The sequence below is a fragment of the Rhinopithecus roxellana genome, chromosome 16, assembly GCF_007565055.1.
Source record: "Rhinopithecus roxellana isolate Shanxi Qingling chromosome 16, ASM756505v1, whole genome shotgun sequence".
In the NCBI taxonomy this organism is placed as follows: Eukaryota; Metazoa; Chordata; class Mammalia; order Primates; family Cercopithecidae; genus Rhinopithecus; species Rhinopithecus roxellana.
Window position 1 is genome coordinate 11,356,692 of NC_044564.1, and position 25,283 is coordinate 11,381,974.

A 25,283-nucleotide genomic window follows, 5' to 3' on the forward strand; every position below is an offset into this window, starting at 1 on the left:
AGGAATTCTCCATTCATCAGAAAAGAGCAGAAAAACACCAAGCCCCAGAATGATTCCTTAGGAAACGCCTGAGCTGACACAGAAGGTTCCAGAAACTCACCTTCGTCCCTTCTTTTCCAGCAAGGCCCGGAAGCCCCTGTTCACCGGGGGGTCCGGGGGGCCCAGGGTGGCCACGCTCACCCATTGGGCCCGTTTCTCCCGTGGGACCCTGTGGGGAAAATCAGTGTCAGCCACAAATGCTTCGAGTGACTTGCAAGGGAGCGAGCATTTCTTCCTAAACCTAAGAACAGCCCTGGTCACGGAGGCAAAGGTCTGCTGCAGGCCCACCAAACCTCCAAGTGCCTTTGCAAGCCTTCTTTTCCTGGCAACAATCCAGAGGGTGGGTGCTGGTGCGCTGCTCACTGCCTGGTCCCTGCTGGGCCCCACGTGGCCCTCTTCCCCAACCTGGCGCCTTTAGGAGGCACAGCCAAGCCTGCCTTCCTGGGACATGCCCTGAGAGAGGCTGATTCAGCCACAGGACAGGCTGAGGATGGGAGAAAAGCCACACCAGGGGCAGAGCCCACATGCCCTTCAGTTCTGTGGCTGCAGCGGGTCCACATCTTACCACTACATGAGGTGTGCGCTTTCTAGGACACAAGGTGACCCCTTCCCGTTTTGCAACTCTAAGCCATCAATCCCGGCCCTAAGCCGCTCCTGCCACTGATCTGCCACCGATTTGCGATTAGAACCGCAGGCCCGTGGCACCCACAGGGCCCAGTGGCAGGAAGACTTGGCTGCCTTGGACACCCACAGCAGAGATAAGCCCAGTTCCTGAGCTGGCCCAGGTCTGGCCCCAGCCACACTGTGAGCCTCGGGCAGCCTTCCTTGCCCTGCGTGCTGGGTTCGTGTCGAGGGCAAACACATCTTTGCTCGTGTGTGGGGGCGAGCCTCACGCTGACCAGCATTCAGGACCTAAGACAACCTCTCAGCAGCACCTGCACCTCCGGAATCGTGGAGGCAACAGACGCCTGGGCTGGGACCCTCTTCCCTGCGGGCAAGTGACACCGGGTGACCCATGGCATTCGGGAAGGCTGGAGCTTACCTGAGGGCCGACCACGCCTGGGGGTCCTGGAGGGCCAGTCTTGCCTTGGAAACCCTGTCAAGAGAGAGTCACTCTACTGAGGGTGCTGCAGTGGCCTGCGCCACCCTGCCCTGCGCTGTTCTCAGCAGGATGCTTGCCCCCCACCTCCCTTCCCCCATAGTAGACATTCCAGACTTTGTGTGAGAGGCCTATGTCTCTTGTTTCATTTTTTTTTTTTCCCCAGATGGAGAGTCTCCCTCTGTCACCCCAGCTGGAGTGCAGTGACTCGATCTCCGCTCACTGCAACCTCTGCCTCCTAGGTTCAAGTGATTCTCCTGCCTCACCCTCCTGGGTAGCTGGGATTACAGGCACGCACCACCACACCCGGCTAAGTTTTGTATTTTTAGTAGAGACAGGGTTTCACCACGTTGGTCAGGCTGGCCTCGAACTCCCAACCTCGTGATCCACCTGCCTTGGCCTCCCAAAGTGCTGGGATTACAGGCGTGAGCCACTGTGCATTTGCACTCATTTCACGAGGGTAACGAAGCCACACAAGCTCATCTCACTGGCTGCTCTTCTGCCTCTGCATCTTTAGGCCAATGCAATTCGCCTTTATCATGTCACCAAGCGTTCCTTTTCTGAGTCGGCTCGGTGCCCTTCCTGGACCCGGGGCTACCTCTGGCTGTTTCTCAGCAGTGGCTCTGTGGCGACTGCCCTGCTTTGGCGTGAACGCCTCTGATGCACGACAGGTGACTCTGCCCGTGTGCTCCTCGGCATGTATTTAAAACAGGCTAGAGCAAGAGCCAGCTGCTTTCATAACACGGCAGCTTGGATGCGTTATTTTTAGTTTGATTCAGCGGGAATATCTCACGGCCGCTCTGCATGCTCACGCGTAGGTAACGATCCTGGCTTGGCTGTGGGTGTCGCCACGCTTTCTGTACTCGCCCTCAAAGGAGAAAGATGACCTTAAGGCAACATAAGCTTCATTTCCGGGCACCTCTGCAGAGCACGACAGGTGCCAGCGAGAAGCCACCTGCAGGTGCCACATGACACTGGTGGAGACATGCACACCTTCCACCCGGAGGCCTCGAGGCAAACTCTAGACTCTGGAAGAGAAGGTGGCTGGCCCCGAGGCCAAGCTAGGGCTGGAGGGTGAATGGCCCCAGGCCTGGGCTCACTGCCTCACTGTCCAGCAGCCAGTGGCACAATCTCACACCAAGCCACTGGGCCATATGAACCCACAGCAGACTCAGCTTCCTTTTTTTTTGAGACGGAGTTTCACTCTTGTTGCCCAGGCTGGAGAGTGCAATGGCACGATCTTGGCTTACTGCAGCCTCCGCCTCCCGGTTTCAAGCGATTCTCCTGCCTCAGTCTCCTGAGTAGCTGGGATTACAGGTGCCTGCCACCAGGCCTGGCTAATTTTTGTATTTTTAGTAGAGATGGGGTTTCACCATGTTGGCCAGGCTGGTCTCAAACTCCTGACCTCAGGTGATCTGCCCACCTTGGCCTCCCAAAGTGCTGGGATTATAGGTGTGAGCCACTGTGCCTAGCCCAGATTCAGCTTCTTTGCAAACTCTAGAAGGGCTCTCTCCTTTAAGCCCAGCTCAGTTGTATACAGCTGGCTAGAATGATCGTTTCTAATGTACATTACACTTACGGGATCAGAAGGAAGGGGTGGCGGACAGGTGTCAAGGGCATGCCCTGCTCAGTGGACCCAGGGAGAAGAGCCCAAGAGCCCAAGGGGAGACAGGAGCCTTGGTTAAGTTTTGCTAATGTCAATGTTAACACAAAACAAAAAAGGCCTCCCCCAGGGGCCCTCAGCCACTCCTGGCTGTTGAGGACGGAATATGAGCTCAGCCCTTTGCTGAGAAATAAGTTTCTGGCTCACATTTAGGAGAAATAATGACCATTTATGTTTCCTTTTTTTAAAAAAGAAGGAAATCCACACTCCAGAGCAGCTCTTTCTGGTGGGCTTGTCCGGACCAGCCCATGGAGAAGATGCTATGTCCTAAGTGGGTCTCAGAGACATGGAGTGCCCACTGGCATCACTCCAGTGCCTTGTGTCTAGGGAGGCGGCCGGGGTGGCAGAAGGCAGCTGGAAGTACATGTGCAACTTTCTGAGCAGAGACGAGCAGCTTAATTCTTTTACCAGCCTCCGTCCAGAATAAGTCAGACGGAGAAAAGCAAATAATATGTAAAACCTTCTATCTTGTCTCCTTGAAAAGGCATTAGAGAAAAACATGCAAAGCTCAGAAGAAATGTTTTCATTTTTTCTATCAACAAAAGAGCAAAGCAATCTCCATTTATCAGGCAGCACGCGCCATGCAGAACACCAGTGAAGGTATAATTAAAAGAGGTTTCATCACAACGAACCAAAGAGAGACAAAGGGAACTTTTTCAAAGCAGGCATGGAGAATATATTCAACAGGGCACTCACAGACCCATTCCGCGAGGGGACCTGCTTTTGCTGGTCCTGTAGAAATCCTGACCCCTAGAAACCTGGCTGCAGAGACCCTTGCAGTGACCCTGACATGCCCCCCAGTCTCCTTGGTGGGAAATGTTGCATCTGTGCCATTCATCCTTTAAGCTGGACAGAGCAGGTGGGCACTCAGAGAAGGAACACAGCGTGGTGATGAGGAAGTCGCCAGACGCTGCACGTCCCCAGATAGTCAAAGCCTGGAGTCCCAAGCTCACAGGTGTGGGCCAGGTTACAGGCGTACCTGCACCCTTTCCTGACACACACCTTTAGGGAGCTGGGTCAAATTCCAAAGGGCTGATGGGGCCAGGAAAATGATCCCGTTTCTGATGAGGGCTTTTTCTCCCAACTGAAAACGTTGGAGTCCTTTCTGGTCTAGATGAAGTAGCCTGTGATATGCATTTCTAAAGTGAAGGGCAAGGTCAACGGGGAGTCTTTGGCTGCAAAGACCACGTGCCCTGCGGCATGACCAGTTAGAGGCCACTTCCACCTGACTGGCGCGTGTCTTCTTTACTGTAAAGGGGACATCGCAGGCATCCTCCAGACCCCCTGGATTGGAGCTGGAAGGGCCTGGGTAAACGCGGGTGGGGATGGTACGTGGCCCATAGCCGCCCTCTAGAAGTGCTGCAGCATCAAATGACTGAATGACACTGAGTAACATGTAGACCCTTTGCCAGCACTTTCCCAATTAAAAGACGTATCCCTCAAGCTGGGTGGCACTCAGCATTATTCCAGAGGGAAAATAAGGCTGAATGCACGAGGCTTCAGTCTGCCCAGGATAATCTATGTATATCTTTAAATGTGGCCTTTTACCAAAGTTTCCAAAACCAGCCCACAGTCAGCACCTGCCTTCTGCCCACAGATGCCACAAGGCGCTGCCAGCCAGCATGACTGCTCTGCCCCGGCCCTGCCTCACAGCCTGGCTGAGTCAGCGGAAGGGTCCTAGATGGCACTGGGTAGCGAGGGCTGTGCCCACATGCAGGGTGTTCAGAGAGCCAGCCAGCCATGTCCCCCAGCACCCAGGATACTCACAGTCTCGCCTCTCTGTCCAGGGTGCCCGGGGAGTCCATCCTTGCCTGGAGGGCCCTGAAGAAAAAAAACACAGGAAAGGAGGTTCATTCGTGTCTGAGAAGCACCCACCTTTGAGATTTAATGCCACGTGGAGTGACTGTTATTTCCATGGCTCCTGTCCCTGCACATCCTCTGAGAAGGACAATCACCCGGCAGGCAGGGGGACAGTGACAATAAATCTAAGGCTGCCCTTGGCACCTGCCCGTCATCCTACAAAATCCTCACAACTGCCCCAAGGGACGTGCTGTTGTCGCCCTCATCTCCCAAGGGAGAAACCGAGGCAGAAGAGGCCACTTGGCATCCCGAGGTCCAGCAGCAGGTGGCACAGGCGGCGCCAGGACCTGAGTCTGTCGGTTGCAAAGTCCAACCCCCTCCCCACCAGCCCTGCCATGCCTGCTGGATCATAATCCCACTGCTAGATGGATGTTGATACTGGAGGAAATACATCGCACCTGTCATGAGGCGAAGTGTGTCCCCCAAAAGGACATGTCCCCCCCAGAACCTGTGCCTGTGACCTCACTTGGAAATGGGGTCTTTGCCAGTGTAACTGAATTAGGATGAAGCCAACCTAGATGGGTGTGGGCCCAGCCCAGTGACTGGTGTCCTTATGAAACAAAAGAGATGTCCAGGCGCGGTGGCTCACGCCTGTCACCCCAGCAATCTGGGAGGCCGAGGCGGGTGGATCACCTGAGGTCAGGAGTTCGAGACCATCCTGGCCAACATGGTGAAACCCTGTCTCTACTAAAAATTAGCTGGGTGTGGCGGCGCACACCTGTAATCCCAGCTACTCTGGAGGCTGAGGCAGGAGAATGGCTTGAACCTAGGAGGCAGAGGTTGCAGTGAGCCAAGATCGTGCCACTGCACTCCAGCCTGGGCGACAGAGCGAGACTCTGTCTCAAAAAACAAAAAAAAAGAAAGAGATTAGAAGACAGAAAGACACAGAAGGAAGTCCACGTGAAGATGGAGGCAGCGGCCAGGGTAAGTGTGCACAGGCCACTGGGTGCCAAGGACTGGCAGCAGCTACCAGCGCCCCGGGAGAAGCCTGGGACCCCGTCTCCCCTAGAGCTTCCAGAAGGTGCCAGCTCTGACTGACCACACTTTGCTCTCCAACTTCTGGCCTCCAGGGCTGTGAGAGAAGAGCCACACCCAGTTCTAAGCCACACCCAGTTCTAAGCCACACCCAGTTCCTGGTCACTCGTGATGGCGGCCCCACGGCACTAACACAGAATTCGGTGAGAAAATCACTTCAGTCTAAAGGATAGAGGATCCCAGCGCGCAGCTCTCTCCAGCGCCGGCGGCCCGGCAATGGGACACAGTCACAGACTGCCCTGCAGTAGCCTTGGGCGGAGGTCTCCCCCTCATCTGAGCAGCCAGAATTTCACCTCGGGCATCCCTCCACCCACCGGCCACTGTGAGGAGCTCCCAGCAGACCTCGGAGAAAAGCAGGTGGTGTCGGAAGGGACAGGCAGTGCTAGCCCAGCAAGGAAGCCATTACTTACAGGGGGGCCCTTTGGTCCAGGAAATCCCGTGGGTCCCTGGGGTCCGTTGGGTCCCTGGGAACAGAGAAAGGCCAGTTTGAGGATAAGAGGTCTCTTCCGAGCAGCTCCTGCGGCTGACGTGTCTGTGCCGGTGGCTCTCGGAATGCAGGTGTTATTTCTCGCCACCCCAATGGCCTTTCCTCTATTATTCCAGCCCCTCCCTCACCCTGCCCCACCCTTGGGGGCAGGATGGAGCCTGGGACCCATTTCCTGTCATCTCGGCCATTCCCAAACCCCAAGACCAGGGCTGGGGTCGAGGTCCCTGACGTATGGAAGAGTTCACTCCCTGGGCGTGACCTACCCTTGGGATCTTAGGAAAACCCTACCCTTCAGCAGGGTCTGAGGCTTCCCTGGCCCCAGCCCACCCCAGGACAAAGTGCAGGGGGCATTCGAGGTAGGCTCTGCCCTCAGAGACACACCCGAAGGCTCCAGCTCCTTACCCGTTCACCAGGAGGGCCAGCTGGGCCGTCACCTCCGGAGTTGCCCTTGAGAAGGAAGGAGAGAGGGGGAAAAGCTTATGAATGTTATTATTTGGATGAAAAGACTCTGGCCCATAACGTCATCAAAACGTCTGAGTCAAATATTGCCTGTGTGCACCCCTCAAGGTGGCCCTGACCCTCAGAAAGGGGCAGAAGGCACTGGCGCTGATCTGTGGCTACTAAAGCCTGCCTGTCCTCCGCCTCTGCACGCAGCTGACCGCCCAGCCTCTCCCCCGCCTCTGCACGCAGCTGATCGCCCAGTGTCTACAGGGCTGGACATTTCCAGAGTACTCTCCTGAGTGGGACAAAGGCTGTGGCCCAGCCTTGAGCGCCTCGAAAAGTCATGCAGAGGCAGAAATAGGGCCACCCCCATATGACAGCTGCTGCTCTGAGTTCTCATACATGAGCCTCATGTCAGCTCACCGGGCATGAGAAGTACCCCAGAGCTTGTTCCAGAGGAGTTCAGAGTAGCCTGTGGGTACATTCCGGTCAGCTGAGGGACAGGCCAGCTTGGCCCCTCAGCCACTGGAAGACTCATCCCAGCAGGAACCCACTCTGGAGTGGTATCCTGGACAGGTAGGAGCAGCCTTCCTGTTGGGTCTGTGTCCAGATTCTCCACCCAAGGAGTGGCTTCAATGTCCCTCAGTGGGAAGAATGTGCACGAAGCCGGCCTGGGTCTTCCCCTGCCAGAAAGTTCTGGTAGAGGCCTTTGCAGCTCTCAAACCCCTTTCAAGAGAGGAAAGAGGGCCTCCTGACCAGGGCGGGTGAGTCTGTGGTGGATCTGGCCCCTGCTGCTGTCTCTGGGGTCCCAGGTGTTGGGGCGAGGCCCTGCCCCTGCTCTGCTGGGGCCACATCTCATGACCATCGTTCTCAGTTACTTAATTAAATCTCATCTAAGGCATCCAGAGGCTGCTGGAGGGGACAAGCTTCTTCTTAAATACACCTAAGAAAAGGTCCTGGTTTTTTTCTGTTGTTCATTTTTATTTAAAAAAAAAAAAAAAAAAAGTCACAGACACCCTCAGATGCTCTGTATCTCTGTAGCTTTGCAACTTGGGTTCATGCCACCCACCACCCAGGAGGCCAAAAACGTACCTTGGGGCCAGGTTTCCCAGTGATGCCCCGGGGGCCTCTTTCACCCCTTGGACCCTGGACAGATGGGAGAGAAGGAAAGTCAGCTCAAGTCCCGACTCACAGACACCACCTTCCCCCAGCCCCCAGCACGTGCTCCTTAAACCATACTCCCGTGTCCCAGACATGCCCACAAGCTGGAAGGGCGGTTACCGTTGGGCCTCGCTGCCCCCGTGGTCCCGGCTTTCCAGGGGTCCCCTAGAATCAGAGAAGGGGCTGGTCAGTCACTCTCTAAATGCCCGGCCCTGCTTAGGTGGCAGCTCTCTCCCGGATTATTGAGAGACTCTGAATTCAGAGCAGGCTAGGAGGAACACGGGCCTCCCTGCCACCCACCTTTTCCGTGTTTTAATAGGAGATTTATCAGGGCGAGACGCTCACCGCACACCCGACACACAGAGCTTTGCTCTTCTGCACAAGTCCTGCTGAAATCCAATTTTCCTCCTGCAGTCTGATGGATGTTTGCACTATTATCTGGTTTCTTTCCTCAGAGCACCGCCACATCCTTCCTCCTCCTTCCTCCCTCCTTCCCCTCCTCCTCATCTCTCTCTCTCTCTCTCTCTGTCCTCAGCAGGGAGGGAAATCATTATTGCAAGAAAAGAGAAGAAAGTCAACCCCTTTCATACATAATTTACTTTTGCTACAGTTAAGAATATTAGCCATTAAATTTTCAACAGGCTCTGCAGACGTGCAAACCTGCAATTTAATATATAAATCATATATCCAAGAGTCATCAGCTTCTCCTCTAATAGAATTTATACTCTTTTTTCTGTTGCTGTTTTGCATTTTCCAAACCACAGAAAACAAATGCAGTGCAAAGATATCAGAGCTGGAAGATGCAGATAATCTACAGTGCACGAAAGCCAGGGGCTGAATGTGCATCGGTCCCTACATCCCCACTGGGTCCCAACTCAGCTTCCTGAACTTGACTGGTTTCTTTTTTTCTTTTTCTTTTTTTTTTTTTCTTTGAGACAGAGTCTCGCCCTGCCGCCAGGCTGGAATGAATGCAGTGGCGTGATCTTGGCTGACTGCAACCTCTGCCTGCCAGGTTCAAGCGCTTCTCCTGCCTCAGCCTCCCGAGTAGCCAGCCAGGACTACAGGCATGTGCCACCACACCCGGCTAATTTTAGTAGAGACGGGGCTTCACCATGTTGGCCAGGATGGTCTTGATCTCTTGACCTTGTGATTCACCCGCCTCAGCCTCCCAAAGTGCTGGGATTATAGGTGTGAGCCACCGCGCCTGGCTGATCTTGACTGGTTTCTGACGCTCCGCCCAAGGTGGCTCTGTATGGCTGGAGGCCACCCGAGAAGTTGACTCTCATCATCTTTCATTCTTTTGCTGCCAGAGTCAAAACTGCTTCCTAGAGCCTCCCATTTTGAAATGCATTTAATAAAACCATTTATGATGATGAGTTAATTATGTAGCTTTTTAACAATGCGCTCCGGTTCCAGTTCTTCAATTACTATGGTGATATCCTTTGGCTTCAAATAAATATTTGCATACGAAAATTAACGAAACATCTGCTTTCTTCCAGTGACAGGCATTCTACAGGCAAGGACGCCCACGGCCAACCTGGTTCCTCCCGGCATTTAAGTGCGAATGAGCTCCGGCTGCCAGGTTGACACATTCCCATCCTCCCCCAGAATGAAAACCCTCTACCCTAAAACAGTCCCACGATGACCTGGACCACAGGTTTAATCCTGCAACACAAATGACTGCAACCCAAGGCACAGGCGCTAGGGCCCTGGCAGGGAGCACAATACCGGCTCAGCCAAAACACCATCTGGGGCTCCCGGCAGGCACCTTGCTCATCTGCTTTCTTTATAAACTAATTCAAGCCAAAGAATTTCGAGTCCCTGTGACTGGAGCTGTGGAACAGAATGTCCCCCCAGTCCCTTTAACCTTCCTTCTCCCTGGCAAATTGCTTGTGGGCACCTGTCTTCTTGCCCTTAGGAAAGAGTGGACAGTCCCACTAATGGCTGTGTTGGGAAGCCAAACACAGTTTGAGAGGGGACCTTCCACTGGAGAAGCCAAACACAGCTAGGAGAGGCCTTCCACTGGTGGGCAGGTGCATCTGAAGGGCGGGTCTTCCCCCTTCCCGGGAAGGGGCTCCTGGGATCCCTCCTTGGCCCGAGGACCAAGGGGCAAAGCAGCACTTTGCTCACACCCACTCCTCTTCCTTTGGCTTCAGCTGGCTTGACATAGCAGCTTATGTTCCCGCCATTTCCATGTCTGGCCCATAGTCAAGGTGTCAAGGTCCACAGACCAACACTAGCTCTGCAGAAGGTAGGGCCAGGCAGACAGAGGGCAGGCAGCCCTCATATGGAAGGCAGACATACACACACACGCACACACATACACTTGCATAAACACACATGAATGCACACACATGCACGCACACACAGGCACATACGCGCACACATATGCACATACACACGCATGCACGCATGCAGACACTCAGGCCTGGCATCCTAGCACCTAGAAGCATCAGTCTGGCCAGAATATCCAAGATCTTTTAAAAGACCTCTCTGGGCCAGGCACGGAGACTCACGCCTGTAATCCCAGCACTTCGGGAGGCTGAGGCGGACGGATCACTTGAGGTCAGGAGTTTGAAACTGGCTCGGTCAACATGGCAAAACCTTGTCTCTACTGAAAATATAAAAATTAGCCAGGTATGGTGGCGCACACCTGTAATCTCAGCTATTTAGGAGGCTGAGGCAGGAGAATCGCTTGACCCTGGGAGGTGGAGGTTGCAGTGAGCCGAGATCGCACCATTGCACTCCAGCCTGAGTGACAGAGCGAGACTCCGTCTCAAAAAAAATAAAATAAGTAAACAAAAGACCTCTCTGGATGAGCACAGACATCCCACTGGTTTTCCCTTCACATCCTTGGAATGGTCCCCTTCCCATTCCTGCCCCACACTGGGACCAGAGTTGTTTCAAACAGCCTTCAGTGCCACTTCCCCTGGCTACAAACTTCAGTGCCACTCCCCCTGGCTACAACCTTCGGTGCCACTCCCCCGGCTACAGCCTTCGGTGCCACTCCCTCCCTGTGTGGCTACAACCTTCAGTAGGTCCCAGTGCCTTGGGATAAAGAACTTCCCCCCAAGCAGCTGGCCGCCCCAGCAGGTTCTGCAGCCCACAGCCCACTCCCACGTCTCCCTTGCTGGGCTCGGCCCTGTGCCAGCCCCTGCCTCCTCACCTCTTGACCCCACAGCTCTGCCTGCTTTCCATACCTCACCTATTCACTTCTGTCCCTCCTGCAGGGCTCAGCAAAAATGTCACTGCTCCAGGAGGCCTCCCTGGACCTTCTGGGTCAGACTCTGGTGCCTATGACCTTTCCCTGACTCACCCTTGTCCTTCATCATCACAGCCACCACTCCTGAGTGCTGCTCACTAGGTGGTGTTCTTCTCTGGATGCCAGAGGAATGTCTGGTTTGACCACCAGAGTCCTCAGAGCCTAGCAGAGCACCCAGCGCGTAGAAAGGACCTGCAATGCATGTGCTGTTTAAGTGAACGGACTGCCCCAAAGACTACCAAGTCCAAAGCCCAAGGCAAAAGAAGGGCGGCCAAGGGCGAAACCCAGGAGGCAGCGTCTGTTCACCAAGGTGCAGAAGACAAGCCAGCACCCACAGGCTTCTGGGTAACCTGAGTGAGGCTTCTGCAGTCAACCAAAGAGGAAGGGTCCCTTTGCAAGAACAGCCCAGCCCCCAGCTTCCTGTTGGGCTTTCCTGTTCGGGAAGCCCAACCTACTAGACCAGAGGGCACCCACACTCTCCGTCATTCCCCAAACTTGGCACAAAGCATCAACCCTGTCCAGAAAGCCGGGCAGTGCTGCCGGCGTCATTCTGCGGTGACGATGCCACCGAAGGCTCACGGGGGCAAAGGCTATGCTCAACGTCCTGAGTGGGAGGCTCTGAAGAGCTGTGATGGCAAAGATGAAGGAGGCCAGGGCTCCAACTCACATGCTTGAACCACCACCACCACCACGGCTCAAGGGGAAGCAGACAGCCTCGCCCTTTTGGCCTGAGGTCTGTGTTGTGGGTTGTGCCACCAGCCAGATGCAGTGGTGAACAAAATGTCCCTGGGGAGGGCCAGACACCCAGAGGCTACAGAAATGTTGTGAGTGGCTCCCATGTGTGACTGGGGCGTGTGGTGCCTGGCAGGTCTGGGCTTGAGTCAGGTTTGTGTTATGTCTGGTGACCCACAGTGCTGATGCCCAGGACATCGGGAGCACCCATCTCAGCTCCTTGGCTCGGGGATGGGGAGGCTGAGATGCATGAGGGGCAGAGCCCCAGTCAGGAGCATGGGAGTGAGCAAGGGCTCCAGGTGCTCCAAGAGGTCCCTGGTCCCACATGGTCCTCCATGGAAAGGGCTTGTGGTCACATCCCATGACCAGCTGCAGAAGGACATTTCTTCCCCCAGACACTCTCACTACAGTGCAGGGTGAAAGGCCCCCCAGCACAGGAGCAGTCTACCGGGGTACCCCACATTCCCCATGCTTCTCAGAGTGGTACCTAAGAGTATTTCAGAAGACAGTGTATCCCCAAAGGCACTAGCCAGGCCTCCAGAGAAAGAATGACAGCTAGATAGTGACAAATGGAGAGGTGGATGGGTTGGATAGATACAGACAGAGATAGACAGATAATAGAAGATGGATGGATGGATGGATGAATGGGTGGGTGGATGGATAGATGGGTGGGTGGATGGATGCATGGATAATGGATGGATGGATGCATGGATGGATGGATGGATGGATGGACGGATGGATGGATGGATAGATGGGTGGGTGGGTGGGTGGATGGGTGGATGGATGGGTGGATGGACGGATGGATGGATGGACGGATGGATGGATGGGCGGATGGATGGGTGGGTGGAAGGGTGGGTGGGTGGAAGGGTGGGTGGGTGGATGGATGATGGATGGATGCACGGACGGATGGATGGACGGATAGATGGGTGGGTGGATGGGTGGGTGAGTGGATGGGTGGGTGGATGGATGATGGATGGATGGACGGATGGAGGGATGGACAGATAGATGGGTGGGTGGATGGGTGGATAGATAGATGGGTGGGTGGATGGGTGGGTGGGTGGGTGGGTGGGTAGATGATGGAGGGATGGATGGATGGACGGATGGATAGATGGATGGATAGATGGGTGGGTGAATGGATGGGTGGGTGGGTGGATGGGTGGATGGATGATGGATGGATGGATGGATGGACGGATGGATGGATGGATGGATACATGGGCGGGTGGGTGGGTGGGTGGATGGATGATGGATGGATGGACAGATGGATGGATAGATGGGTGGGTGGGTGGATGGGTGGATGGACGATGGATGGATGGATGGATAGATGGGTGGGTGGGTGGGTGGGTAGGTGGATGGGTGGATGAGTGGGTGGGTGGGTGGATGGATAGATGGGTGGATGGATGGATGGATGGGTAGAAGGACAGAGACAGAGAAGGGTGGAGATGGAAATAATAATCTCCTCGGGTCTGTGCTGTCAACTTACACTCAGAACAGTCTTCCTTTTCCTATTTTGTGAATCTGACAGAACACATTTGTTTGCTCACAAGGTTTTGGCCAGGAGGGACGGGCCCAAGAGGGAGCTGCAACCCTGTAGCTCTGTCTGCCCTGGGAGAACAGGATGGGGCATAGGAGGATGGGCTGGGCGGGGCCGCAGGATTGTGGCTGTGGCTACGAGGCAGGTGTGAGCTCTGCCATCTTTTGGGGAGCGGGTCCCCCGGGCCTGCTCTGCAGACGCTGTCCTGCATGTACACCACAGGCTGGCCTCTGTCCCCCCCATATGCCCCGGGGGGACAAGGCCAGCTCAGAGTCCAAGGCTTGATGACCATCTCTCTCCTGTTTCCCCAAGTGGCGATGCTCAAGCACTGTGATTTCACTAACAAGCATCCAGGGCAGCTCCTTCAGGGAGGCCTGGGCCAGCGGGGGCTCCAGGAGTTGTGGGGAGAACACAGCTCCCTCAGCCCGGCCCTCGGTTCCTTCGTTGAGGGTGAGAACAAAAGAGACTCGAACCACACTGCAACCTGGTGGGTGTTTATGACAATGGCAGCTTGCTAACCCTGTTCAAGTTAATGTTAATTTAAATGACTTTAAATTTGGACGACGGTAGGTAGCAGGACATTTTTAAAAGGAAAAAACAATCTCCTTTTTCCCTTCCTTTTAAAATTAGCTTGGAGGGAAAGTCCACTTGGGTAGAGGAGAAGAATCTGATTTTCAGAATGACCTGAAAGAGCCTTCTGGATTGCAGTGCTAATCAGAAAGCTCCATTTTCTCAACATACTTCCCTCCTGCCTCTGCCCCGTCCTATCACATACCTGCCTAGCCCAATGTCTGGAGAGTGTCACCAGGGCTTGGTGCTAAAGGTCAAGAGCTTAAGGCCAGCCATTCAGGAGAGCAATTTCAGAAGCAAAAGGGGTGAGAAATAAACAGGCCATCAGCTGGAGAACCAACCCGCTATGCACCGAGGCAGCCGAACAAGCTGCCTGCCCAGGGGCCAGGCTGTCCTTACCCTGCCGCCCTTCTCTCCATTGGCGCCAGGAAATCCAGGGAATCCAATAGAGCCCTGAAAGAGAGTTTAAGGAGGAGGCATAAGAGCTGGGCCAGGAATGAGTCAAGCTGCATGGGCAGCCTGGGGGACCGCCTGCATGCCAGTGCACAGCCTCTGCCCCAGACTCCACCTGCCCACCCACCTAACCACCCACCTACCTGTCTACCTACCTGCCCACCTATCCACCCACTCATCCATCCACCTGTCTACCCAGCCACCCACTCATCTGCCTGTCTACCCACCTACCCATTCATCCACCTACCTGTCTACCCACCCACCCACCCATTCATCTATCTGCCTGTCTATCCACCCACCCACTCATCCATCTGCCTGTCTACCTATCCACCCAGGCCTCCATTCATCCACCTGTCTACCCACCCATCCACCATCTACCTGTCTACTCATCTGCCCACCCATCCATCCACCTGTCTACCCATCTAACCACCCACCCATTCATCTACCTGTTTACCTACTGGCCCACCTATCTGTCTATCCATCTATCTGTCTATCCATCTACCTGTCTACCTACCCACCCACCCACCTACCCATTCATCCATCTGCCTACCTATCCACCCGCCCCTCCATTCACAACTGTCTACCCACCTGCCCACCCATCCATTCACCCACCTATCCACCCACTGGCCTACCTATGTATCCATCTACCTGCCTACTTACTCACCCACCCACCTAACCATTCATCCATTTGCCTGTCTACCTATCCACCTTCCCCTCCATTCATCCATCTGTCTACTTACCTGCTCAACCATCCATTCATCCACCTCTCTGCCCAGCAGCCCACCTATGTGAATATCTATGTGTCTACCTACCCACCTACCCATTCATCCATTTGCCTGTCTACCTATACACCCACCCCTCCATTCATCCACCTGTCTACTTACCTGCCCACCCATCCATCCATCTACGTATCTACCCACCTGCCCACCCATCCTTTCATCCACCTCTCTTCCCACCAACCCACCTATCTGTCTATCCATCTACCTACACACCCACCCACCTACCCATTCATCCATCTGCCTGTCTACCTATCCACACCCCTCCACTCACCCACCCACCCACCTATCCCCTCTATCCATCCTCTCTACTCAATAAATATTTCCTAAGCATTTCACAAGCTTCAGCTCTAGAAACCCAAATGGAGTTTTCATCATGCTCCCTCCCCCGCCACCATCCCCCACGCGCCCGTGTCCATAGGAGGGTGGCTGGTGTTTGGGAGAAAGGGACACACACTGCTGAGCTGAACTGAGGTGAGACATGAACATCGCACTGTGACATTGTGTTTTCTGTGCCTCATGCATGTTGTGTTGGCGTCCCACAATCCCTCTAAATAAAGCACAGCAGCTTGCAGAGTTGGGAATGAATGCAAATTTATGCACTGACTGTAGCATCTACCAGCTCTTTAATTCTAGAAGTCTGCAAGGTGCACACAGACCAGAGATGGATTTAGGGACTCTGACCTGGTGAATATCCAAACACCCACGCAAGAAGCATCACCTCAGTGAGGCCGCTCAGCTGTCCGCAGGGTTGGCGCTGGTCACTGTCTTTGGTAGGTCTCTATTTGCCTGGCTTAAAATCCTGTCCTGAATGCACACTTGTATCCACGAAGAGCTCACACATGTCCAAACCTTGTATTTCTCACAGGGGACTGAGTTCAGCCAACCCACTCATACACTCACCTGCCAATCTAGGCAGGGGGCGGGACCCAGGAAACTTCAGTGCAAGTGACACAGAGCTCAGTTCAGAAACCAGGTCACTGTACTGATGGCTACTTCTAGTCTCTGCCCAGGAAACACGTGCCATTCCTTTCCAAAAAGTTGCCTGGACTTGATTTAGACCACCCATCTCTCCCAAACTTCTCCTCTTCTCTCCATCCCCAGAGGGATGTGTATTAACAGAGAGAAAAGTGCCCATCAGCCCCTTTGACCACATTCGGGTGATGATGCTGCGGTCAGCAGCTACATCACACCCACGTTCAATGAGCCACCGTTAAATCCTAAATGAAATTCCTGTTTCATAGCAAGCTCTCTTGCATGTGGGGTGTGCGTCTACACACCCGTGACAGGGGGCTTCACATTCCACAGGAAGGACGGATAGCAGCATTTCCTTAATAAGAATGGAAATACCTGGAGGGAAGCCCCAGGCCACCACGCCCATCCTCCTATTAACAAGACTGCTCCAGTGAGACCGAAAAGGTACCGAGGCTAAAAGGAGATGCCTCAGGCACAGGCAGATCTGAGAAAGACGATCCAGCTTCAGCTGTTAATTATGTCTCCAGTGCAGGCAGCTGGTTATTCTTTAAGGAAGAACCATGAATAATAAAATGTGTGATTTGAAAAAAAAAAATAACGTTTTCAATGATTTCCAAAGCCTCAAGGAGCTGTTTCACTTAAACCTGAACACGATTTCACATAAGAAAGGTTTCCTTTTTCTTTTATACTCCATCATGAGCAAATAGCCTCCAAATTGCCAGTGTGGTGGAGTTGAGAGGCAACTGTCCCATGGATTCTGGGTATGGACAACCCGAGGGACAAGGGCCACCAGCCAAGCAACAGGTGCAGAAGACCGCAGGACACTCCAGGAGAACCCCATAAGGATCCCAGGTGCCTGTGCCGCCTGGGACAGAAGACTCATCGCCCAAAAGCCTCCTTTCAACTCAGCAAATTAATGCAGAAGGCAGTGAACGTGGTGGAGGTTGAGAGCCACAGTGTCACACACGCCCCCAAGGATAGGGAGCAGATGAACCTGCGCAGGGTTAGGAGGATCACTGGAGCATCCCTCCACCTGTCCCGGGACACTTAACATGGCCAGATGCGAGGTGAGGAGGCCTGACGGTACAACCCTCCGCCTGCGCCGGGATACCTAACACAGTCGGAAGTTACCGTCTGAACATCCCTCTGCCTGCACCGGGGCACCTAACACAGCCGGAAGTTACCGGCGGAACATCCCTCTGCCTGCACCGGGGCACCTAACACGGCCAGAAGTTACCGTTGGAACATCCCTCTGCCTGTCCCAGGACACCTAACGTGGCTGGATGCAGGGTGGGGAGACCTGGCGGAACATCCGTCCACCTGTCCCGGGACACCTAACACGTCCAGAAGTTACCTTTGGTCCTTGTCTTCCTGGGTACCCTGGTAACCCTGGGACTCCGAGTTTTCCCTGGGGGAAGAAAGAGTTGCATTAATGGCCAGCACGGTATTGCTCCATCCGTTTCCTCGGAGCAGAGAGAAAGGACATGCGTTCTGGCAGGGGCCTGGAGGAGGGTGTGGTTTCCAGAGGCCGGGGCACACGTCATCATGCAGAACCCCTGCCTGCCCTGGGTGGGGAGTGACTGCCAGCACCCATGAAGTCCAGCGGGTACCCGATGGTCCCTGCACTTGTCCCAAGTGAAGGCCCCTGGAGGAGAGGTTGTGCCACTGTGGAGCAAAGCAATTAGAGGCAAGTGCCCCAGCTCAAAGTGTTCTTCATCTCGGGACACCTCTGAGCCCTTCTGTGTGGGTCTACCTGGCAGGATGGGGCGGCAAGTCTGGGCCACTGCATGCACCATTCCTGCCAGAGCCCAGGGTGGAAACAGGGTGGAGCAGGGTGTGTGGCTGGCCCAGGAGCCTCCCGCAGCTGGAAACTGCAGGCCTATGGATGGCTGCATGCCCCAGAGCCTGCTCCGAGGACTCCGGCCTTCCTTCCTGCCAGGCTGCCACACCTTCAGGCCATTGGTGGGGACACCGTTATTACCCAGGTGTGGAGGTAGGAATGTGACAAGGACGGGGTCCTGGAATGTTGGGGCTCAGAACGCAGGCTTTGTAGCCACTGGGAGGAAGGAGCTCTCCAAGGCAATGGTGGAGGGCTGGGAAGGGCTGAACCTGGGACAAGGAAAGGGTCCTCATTCAACAAACAGCTTCACAGGAGCAGCAGCGAGAGCCCAGGGTGGAGACAGGAGCCCTGCTCAGGAATTACCCCCACCCCATGCCTAGGGCAGCCACAGCCAACAGGAGCCCGAGGCCATGGGGAAGGGCCTGTCAGATCCCTCCCAAGAAAGTGGCTGAACGTCCCACATCACAAACCTTCTCCCCAGGGGGGCCCAGAGGACCAGGATCACCATTGGGACCTCCACGACCCTTCGGGCCTTCAGGGCCATCTTCTCCCCTGGGACCGGGTGGGCCGATCTCCCCCTGCAAGCCAGAAAAGAGGAGGTAAGAGGACACCCCCCTACACACACACACTATTCTCCACCACCGTTGTGAGAGCAAGGGGACGGGTTACAGGCACCCTGTGGTCCGAGCTGCTCCACCAGCTCCGCCTCACTCAGGTCGCCGAGCTGCTCCTGGAGCTACTGACCAAACGAGCACATTGTGCCACGAATTCCCGGGCTCTGTGGAAGCTGGTCTCTGCACCGAGGTTGCCTGCTATTTATTTTCTCAAGGCTGCCTGCTCCTACTTCCCAATTACCTTCTCTAAATTGAGTGCCTCTTGGCTAAAATAACTTTGGTTAACAATAGTAGCTCTGAATTGCTATTTCTCCAAATAGAGCAGAGTGACTGGGAGCTGCTGCTTCTTCTGAAACCCTAGGAGGTATGGAAGTGGACCCCAGCCCCGATCGGGCAGTTACCTGGGCATAACCAGTAAACGGGAGAGCCACAGGAGGCATCCCAGGAACAGACAGGCTTAAATTCCACCTCGTCCAACTTCCCCAAGTTACAGATTGGGAGCTCAGGGCTTAGACGGGGAGAGGGCTCTGGAGTCTGCCCAGGCAATGGTAGTGCCACGGCAGGGTCTCTAAATGCCCTTCCGGGCACCCTTTGTCCAGCAATGGACAAATCCTCCTCTGATCATCTGTCTCCAAGAGCAGCTGTAAAGTAGTGGTTCAAGTCCACAACAAAAATGTGTATTGCCCAGATAGAGAAAAATTAATAACTTCCTCATTCTGAAGCTCTAACCTGTCATTGGGTCAGGAACTCTCTGTCCCTGAGAGACGTTCCTCTCGTTCAACAAAATAATCCTGCACACATTTACAGAGCACCGAGTAGGTGCAAAGCCCCAGGCTGTGCTTTCTGAAGAGGTCCGGATGTGGGGTCCTGTTTCCCTGGCTCAGGACGGGTCCCACCCCTGCATCCCACCCTTGTCCCATGGCAACAAGAGCTCCACTCTCGGAGCCCTGGCACAGGAATGTGTGTCATCTCTTCTGAAGCTGCGCCCTCATCATGTGGACGCCACATGTGTGAACAGAGGCATCAGAAAGGAGAAGAAAAGGACTTTCACCATCAAACTGAAAGGCCGCTGAGATGTGGGGATTCAGGAGCCTTCCACTACGAAAGAAGTTCTAGAATGGGTGCCTCTAGCAGCAACTTAACAGGGACAGCATTGCGAAACAGATCCCCACCTTCCTCCCCCTTCCTTCCCACAGAGGTGCAGATTGCCTCTGCCTTTTGCCTGCCAGGTTGGGACGAAGCGCCAAGTGTGTGGGGCTTTCCTGTTCTGGAAAGCCACCTGCGAGCCGGCGCTGCAGGAGGACGATTGCAGCAGCTGGGTGACAGCCATGCTACCGCCGACAGATGTCCGTCCCGGTGCGTGCACAGCTGTCACCACGGCTGTGCCCACCGGAGGCCGAGGCATCTCGGCTCCTTCTGCCGGGCTCCTGCTCACTGAGAGGTTACTGGGGAAACCTCCAAGAGATTTTTGGCCGCCCTGGCTGCTCAAAGAGCTCCCTACCCTTCCTTCATGCCCTTGGTGTCACCTTCTCTTTAATTATAGGAATGTGCAGCCTGTGGCTTTCTGTGGTTGCCGGCAAGCCCCGGTCCCTCCCAGCACCCACCGGCTTTCTCTGGAGCCGAGCTAAATCATTTATTTAAAAACAAGCCAGGTTGCTGTGGCTTCTCCTGAGCCAAAATCACAGACCGCAGGACTGTGTGGGAGTCCCAGGGCCCCTGAAAAACTGTTTGGGGACCAGGATGCTCCCCAGGCTCACAGGGATCCTAGACCCACGTCGCGTGCTGCCCTGTGGGTGCCGGCCCTGTTGGCCTGGGTAGCAGCTGTGCTCCTTGGGTAGACTGGGTCATTTCCAGAGCTGCTCTCCTTTCTCTTCCCAGGCACGGTTTATCGCTCGAGTCAGGTGAATAACTCTGCAATCCACAGGAGCGGCCAGAAGTGAACCCAGCCCCACTGACCCCTTGTGTGGGACACTGGGTGGAGGAGCTGGCGACCACAGGTTATTCCCAGTCCCCAAGGGGCAAGCTGAGGAGGAGGAGGTGAAGAGGAGCTGGAGAGAGTCGGGCCCTGGGCTCCAGGCCACTGTCCCCTTCCCACCAGGAATCTCTACCGAGAGTTTACGTCCATTCTGAGAAGCTGCCCTGTGGTAGCAAACATCCCCACCCCCTCCCACACGGCCAAGCCCACCCCCTCCCACACGGCCAAGCTCACCCCCTCCCACATGGCCAAGCCCACCCCCTCCCACATGGCCAAGCCCACCCCCTCCCACACGGCGAAGGCCACCTGGCCTTTCCCCAGCCCAGATCCCAAACCCGAGATGCTCACCCGATCACCCTTGATGCCCATGTCTCCTTTAAACCCAGGAAAGCCATCTTCACCCTGAATACGGGACAAGAGAGTGCCTTAGTCTAGGCAAGAGGACCCCCTCCCTGGTGGTCCCTTCCCCACTCCAAACCACCACACTCAGCACCAGGTCCCCCACCCTTGGGAGGCAGCGCACACCCCGGACTCGAGGGTGGGCTTGGGGCCCGTCCCTCGAGAATGGCATTCCCGTGAGGTCTGCATTCCCAGCTATAACATTCTGAAGCTGGAGAGAGCTGCGTCCCTGCTTCTCAGGCAGGCCCAGTTTGAATCTGAAAGTTCTGCATGGTGAGGCCTCAGCAAGCCCAGGCCCCTGAGCTCCCGGCATTGTTTCTCAGTGCACTTTGTGGCATCCCATCAGCACTGAAGCGACGGGTAAAGGGGGTGACAATTGAGGATGGGGAGCTGGATGAAAATGCCCCTGCAAAGAATCCCTAAGGCCTGCAGTAAGAGGCAGTGCTTTCTGAAGGGTGGGGGTTGTTCCTGGGGGTGGCAGGGGAAGTCGGCGGCCCACACACCCCAGGCCTACTGGTGAATCTGGGACACAAGTGAGGCTGGCCTGCTGTCCGTTCGAGTCCCTGGTCTAGACTTTCCCCATCCAGGAAACCACAGGGCAAAAGCCCTCAGATCCTTCCACAGAGGGCACGGGTGGCTCCTAGACAGGGCTCTTGGCTGGGCTTTTCCTCTCATTATTCAGGGGCTACATCTTGATCCAAAAAGAGTGAAAGGACGGGATCTGGGGACTCAGCCAGGTCGTAAACATTCAAGGCCTGGCTGGGAGCACACGCAAGGGAGGCAGCTTTCTGTGCAGTGAGAATCCAGCCCTCTCCAGCCAGCGCCAGCTCCCAGGGCCCCCAGGACCTCAAGGCCCTTGTTCGCAGTGTTCACACAGTGCTGGAAGCTTAGCAGTGGCCACAAATAAAGCAGAAGTTCACAAAGACGGTCCCTTGACACCGCTCTCCTCCTTCCCCAGACCATCTCGGGCTGCCTGCGTGGCCCTCGGGAACAGTGCGGTAGCTGTCCTGGCAAGAAGGCGTCTGCAACAGCCTCATCAATATCATCTCAAGTAGCCCTGTCTCTGGTTAGGGACAAATGTGACAAGATCAAGTGGCAAAGCTGGACTCTGTGAAGCCACCTTGGAAAGGATGAAAGGTCCTCAGGTGAGGGAGCCTCCCTGGGGACCAACGGGATGGAGACCCTGTGTCGTAAGGGCCTCGTGTTCTGAAGCCCCAACGGGCTCCATGTAGAAATCAGTGCTCTTGGAGAGGCCAAACGGCTCAGCTTTCTTGGATGCAGACTTAGGGTTCCGCTGTGCGGATACCCTCAGGAAGGAACCGAGATGGCACGGGCTCAGACCTCTTGGCTGGTCCTCCCACAAGGGCAGCCACTAAGAACAGAAACCAGGGACAAGCACTCTCAGCAAACGCCATGGAACAAGGGCGTTCCTGCTGCCGCGTCATTTCTGATTCAGTTGTGGCCACTCGATGTGTCCCCTCGGGAATGGCTTTAAGGCTGGCAGATTTCACAAGAAAGGATCCAAGCGACATCTTCGACAGGTGGCAAATAAGGAGTCTCGGCACGTGGACCATCCCAGCAGCAGACGCCAGCACCCATACTCCAGCCCCGCAGGCCACCGTGGCCAGGGGAGAGCCCAGGGTCTGCCCAGCGAAGGGGCCCAATGTGCTTTATGGAAAGCAAGTACTGCATGGCTACAGGGCATGGCAGGGTGAACCCGCACTGTTAGGCCACGGTGGGGAGGGTGGCATGGTGAGGCCGCCCTGAGGCCTAAATCTGTGTCATACCTGGGCCTTGGATTTGGCTCTGAGCTTCCTTCCACCAGAGTGAGAAGAGAAAGGTGGCCGGCCACGCAGCTCCATGTGGCTCAGGCTGTCGCCGCTGCAGGCTGTACCCAACCTCCTGACTCTGGCAGGCATGCATGCAGGTGTAGTTAGCTTTGTTTTCACCACAGTGATCCGCTAGGCCTGACGTGCACCCACAGACCATGGCCGATGGCGCGGCCTCTCTCCCTCCCTGCCTGGTTCAGCTGCACGGTGAGTTTCTGCTGCTTGGGCTGCCCAGGGAAGAATGTCTAACAACTAAATGGACCCTCATGCCAGCGGCCAGGCAGGGCGGCCCACCTGGGAGTGGGGAGGGTGACAGGTGTCCACTGGCCCCCGCAGGCACGTGGGGGCCTGTGTGTTTTCTCTGGGGCCAAGGCCTTCTTGTGCAGAGGCACAAACCCTGGACCCACTCAGCTCTGCTAGGAGATGTGTTCCAGGGTACCCGAGGGCCCATCCTCCTCAACTTATTGTTCTTCCGTCTGCAAACAGACGCTTTCCACAGAGTGGCATCAATTCCCCTCAATACTCAGAGGCGACGTCCACCTCAGCTGGTTTCATGGAAGAAGCATTGTGGGAGGGGCCCGCCGGCTGGAATGCGGCTCTGGACTAAGCAGAGGGCTCCACAGCTCCAAGGAAACACTTACCTTCTCACCCTTCGTGCCCTTCAGACCACGGATGCCATCGGCCCCCTGTGTGGTGGGAAAAGAAAAAGGAGTGACTGGTTACAAATCTCAGCCTCCCTAGAGCTGTTGCAGGCGCAGGTCCAAGTCCCAAGTGTCAAGACGGGCTGAGCTCTCCGAAGCTGACAGATGAGGCCAGCGCCCTGCCCTCAACACACTTCTTCCCACGTGTCCCCCTGTGGCCTTGGGAGGCCCAGCGTGTCCACGATTCCTGGGCTGACTCCACTGACTCCTATTTATGCAAAGACCCAAGCCCATCCCTGGCCTTCCAGCCCAAGCTCTGGATCTGCCCTTCCAAGGGCCCACACCCCACAGCCAACACACCCCTCCTGCTTCCCGTTAGAGCATCATCTTCTAGAAACACCCCCACCTTTCAGAGGTTTGGGAGGAAGCAGGAAGTGAAGCCTGAGTCAGGTAGACTTGATTAGGTCCCAGCTCCCCCTCCATGGCCTCTGACAATGGCCTGAGACTCAGTTTCCTCATTTGGGAAGTGGAGAGGATGACAACCCTCAACTTATTACCACTGTTGGGAGGGAAATGCCTGCTAAGCCCTCAGGACAGCACCTAGCACCCAGCACACAATAGGTGTCAATAACCAGAAGCCCAGTGCCATCAGAGTATTGCAATTCTGTGTTATGAATAGATGATACTGTGATATTACTAAGTAATGATAATTACATTTATTGCAGTTGTCATGAGTTCAGGACACACCATCCCACCTCCTTGCTGAACAGGAGTTTCTGGGACGGGGGCCAGGACTATTTCTCTGACGCTCTCACTGTGCCAAGGGCCTGGGGCAGTGGAGGTAAATCTGTGGGTAGAATTACGCAGCCGCACCCTTGCCGTTAATGTCTTTGACTTCAGCCCTCCCAGCAGGGTGACTTTTAGCTAGAGAGACTACCTCGGGCTACCTCAGGCCACCTGCCCATGGGATGTGAGAGAGAGAGAAGCCACACTGCCCCCCGCACTGGGATTCCAGGCTGAGGCTGAAGCCAGGGCCACAGAGCACTGGAGGACGCAGGGGCTGCCGGCTGCCCTCTGGTGGTCAGAACTTCCCACATACTTGGCAGTTCTGGCCTTTCCCCAGGTCCTGGAGGGGGAGGGGCTCTGGGAAGGGATGCTCCTTTCTGCAGAGGTGGCTGGGCTTGGGCTGCGTGCCCTGGCCCTCCCAAGGAGCTGCGGATGTAACTGCAGAAGCACCTTCCACTCCAGTGCCAGCTCCAAGGCACTTTCAGCCACGCAGACAGGGCAGCGGCGTGGTTGCCCTGAACCATAATCACTGGAGGATTTGGAGCACAGGGGACAAACAAGAGCTCTGCCACTATGCCTGCACGCACCATTGCCGAAGTCATGTCTGCTGTCTGCTCCACTCCTGGCCGCCACCACTAGCAGAGAGGCCTGGGACACCTCCCTGCACGCCCAGCACAGGGCGGAGGCAGCCAGGAGGGCAAGGTGGGCTCGAAGCAGCTCTGGTTCACCTGGCCTGGCACTTGGCACACTAATGCGGGCCAGTATGGGGTGCCTTGGGGGGACAGGGCACAGCTCAGAAACAGCACTGGCCCAGGCAGGGAGGCCGACTCCAAACAAGCCTCTCCCAAGCTAGTCTCTGCCCCAGCCTGAGATAGGACATGGACCTCAAGATGGGGAGGAAGCACTGGACAAACACAGCATGAGTATTCCAGGGCCGAGTGGGAACGGCCAGCCAAGCCACGAGGACGCTCAGAACAGCCTGCTGCAGGCCACTGCCCCCACTGAGCACAGCGTCACTTGGCAGCACCTGTGGGCCCGGGCAGCCCAGGAAGGTGAGAAGTGACTCAGCTGGGCCAACTGCTGAGAGGCGAGTGGTTTCTAAGCACTTGGTGATG

General features: G+C 55.5%; 1 protein-coding gene across 2 annotated transcripts in view; it reads right to left on the bottom strand.

Moving 5' to 3' along the window:
* The window catches only part of COL5A1 (collagen type V alpha 1 chain), a 209,079-nt gene that overhangs the window by 44,322 nt on the left and 139,474 nt on the right, over positions 1-25,283 (bottom strand). For both annotated transcript variants that reach the window (XM_010372767.2, XM_010372766.2), the window contains exons 28-39: positions 23,383-23,427; positions 20,862-20,915; positions 18,395-18,502; positions 17,439-17,492; positions 14,280-14,333; positions 7,906-7,950; positions 7,717-7,770; positions 6,586-6,630; positions 6,107-6,160; positions 4,569-4,622; positions 1,082-1,135; positions 101-208 (exon numbers count right to left, since the gene is read on the bottom strand). In XM_010372767.2, the coding sequence (XP_010371069.1) occupies positions 101-208; positions 1,082-1,135; positions 4,569-4,622; positions 6,107-6,160; positions 6,586-6,630; positions 7,717-7,770; positions 7,906-7,950; positions 14,280-14,333; positions 17,439-17,492; positions 18,395-18,502; positions 20,862-20,915; positions 23,383-23,427 (729 nt within the window). The remainder of the gene's footprint in view (positions 1-100; positions 209-1,081; positions 1,136-4,568; positions 4,623-6,106; positions 6,161-6,585; positions 6,631-7,716; positions 7,771-7,905; positions 7,951-14,279; positions 14,334-17,438; positions 17,493-18,394; positions 18,503-20,861; positions 20,916-23,382; positions 23,428-25,283) is intronic.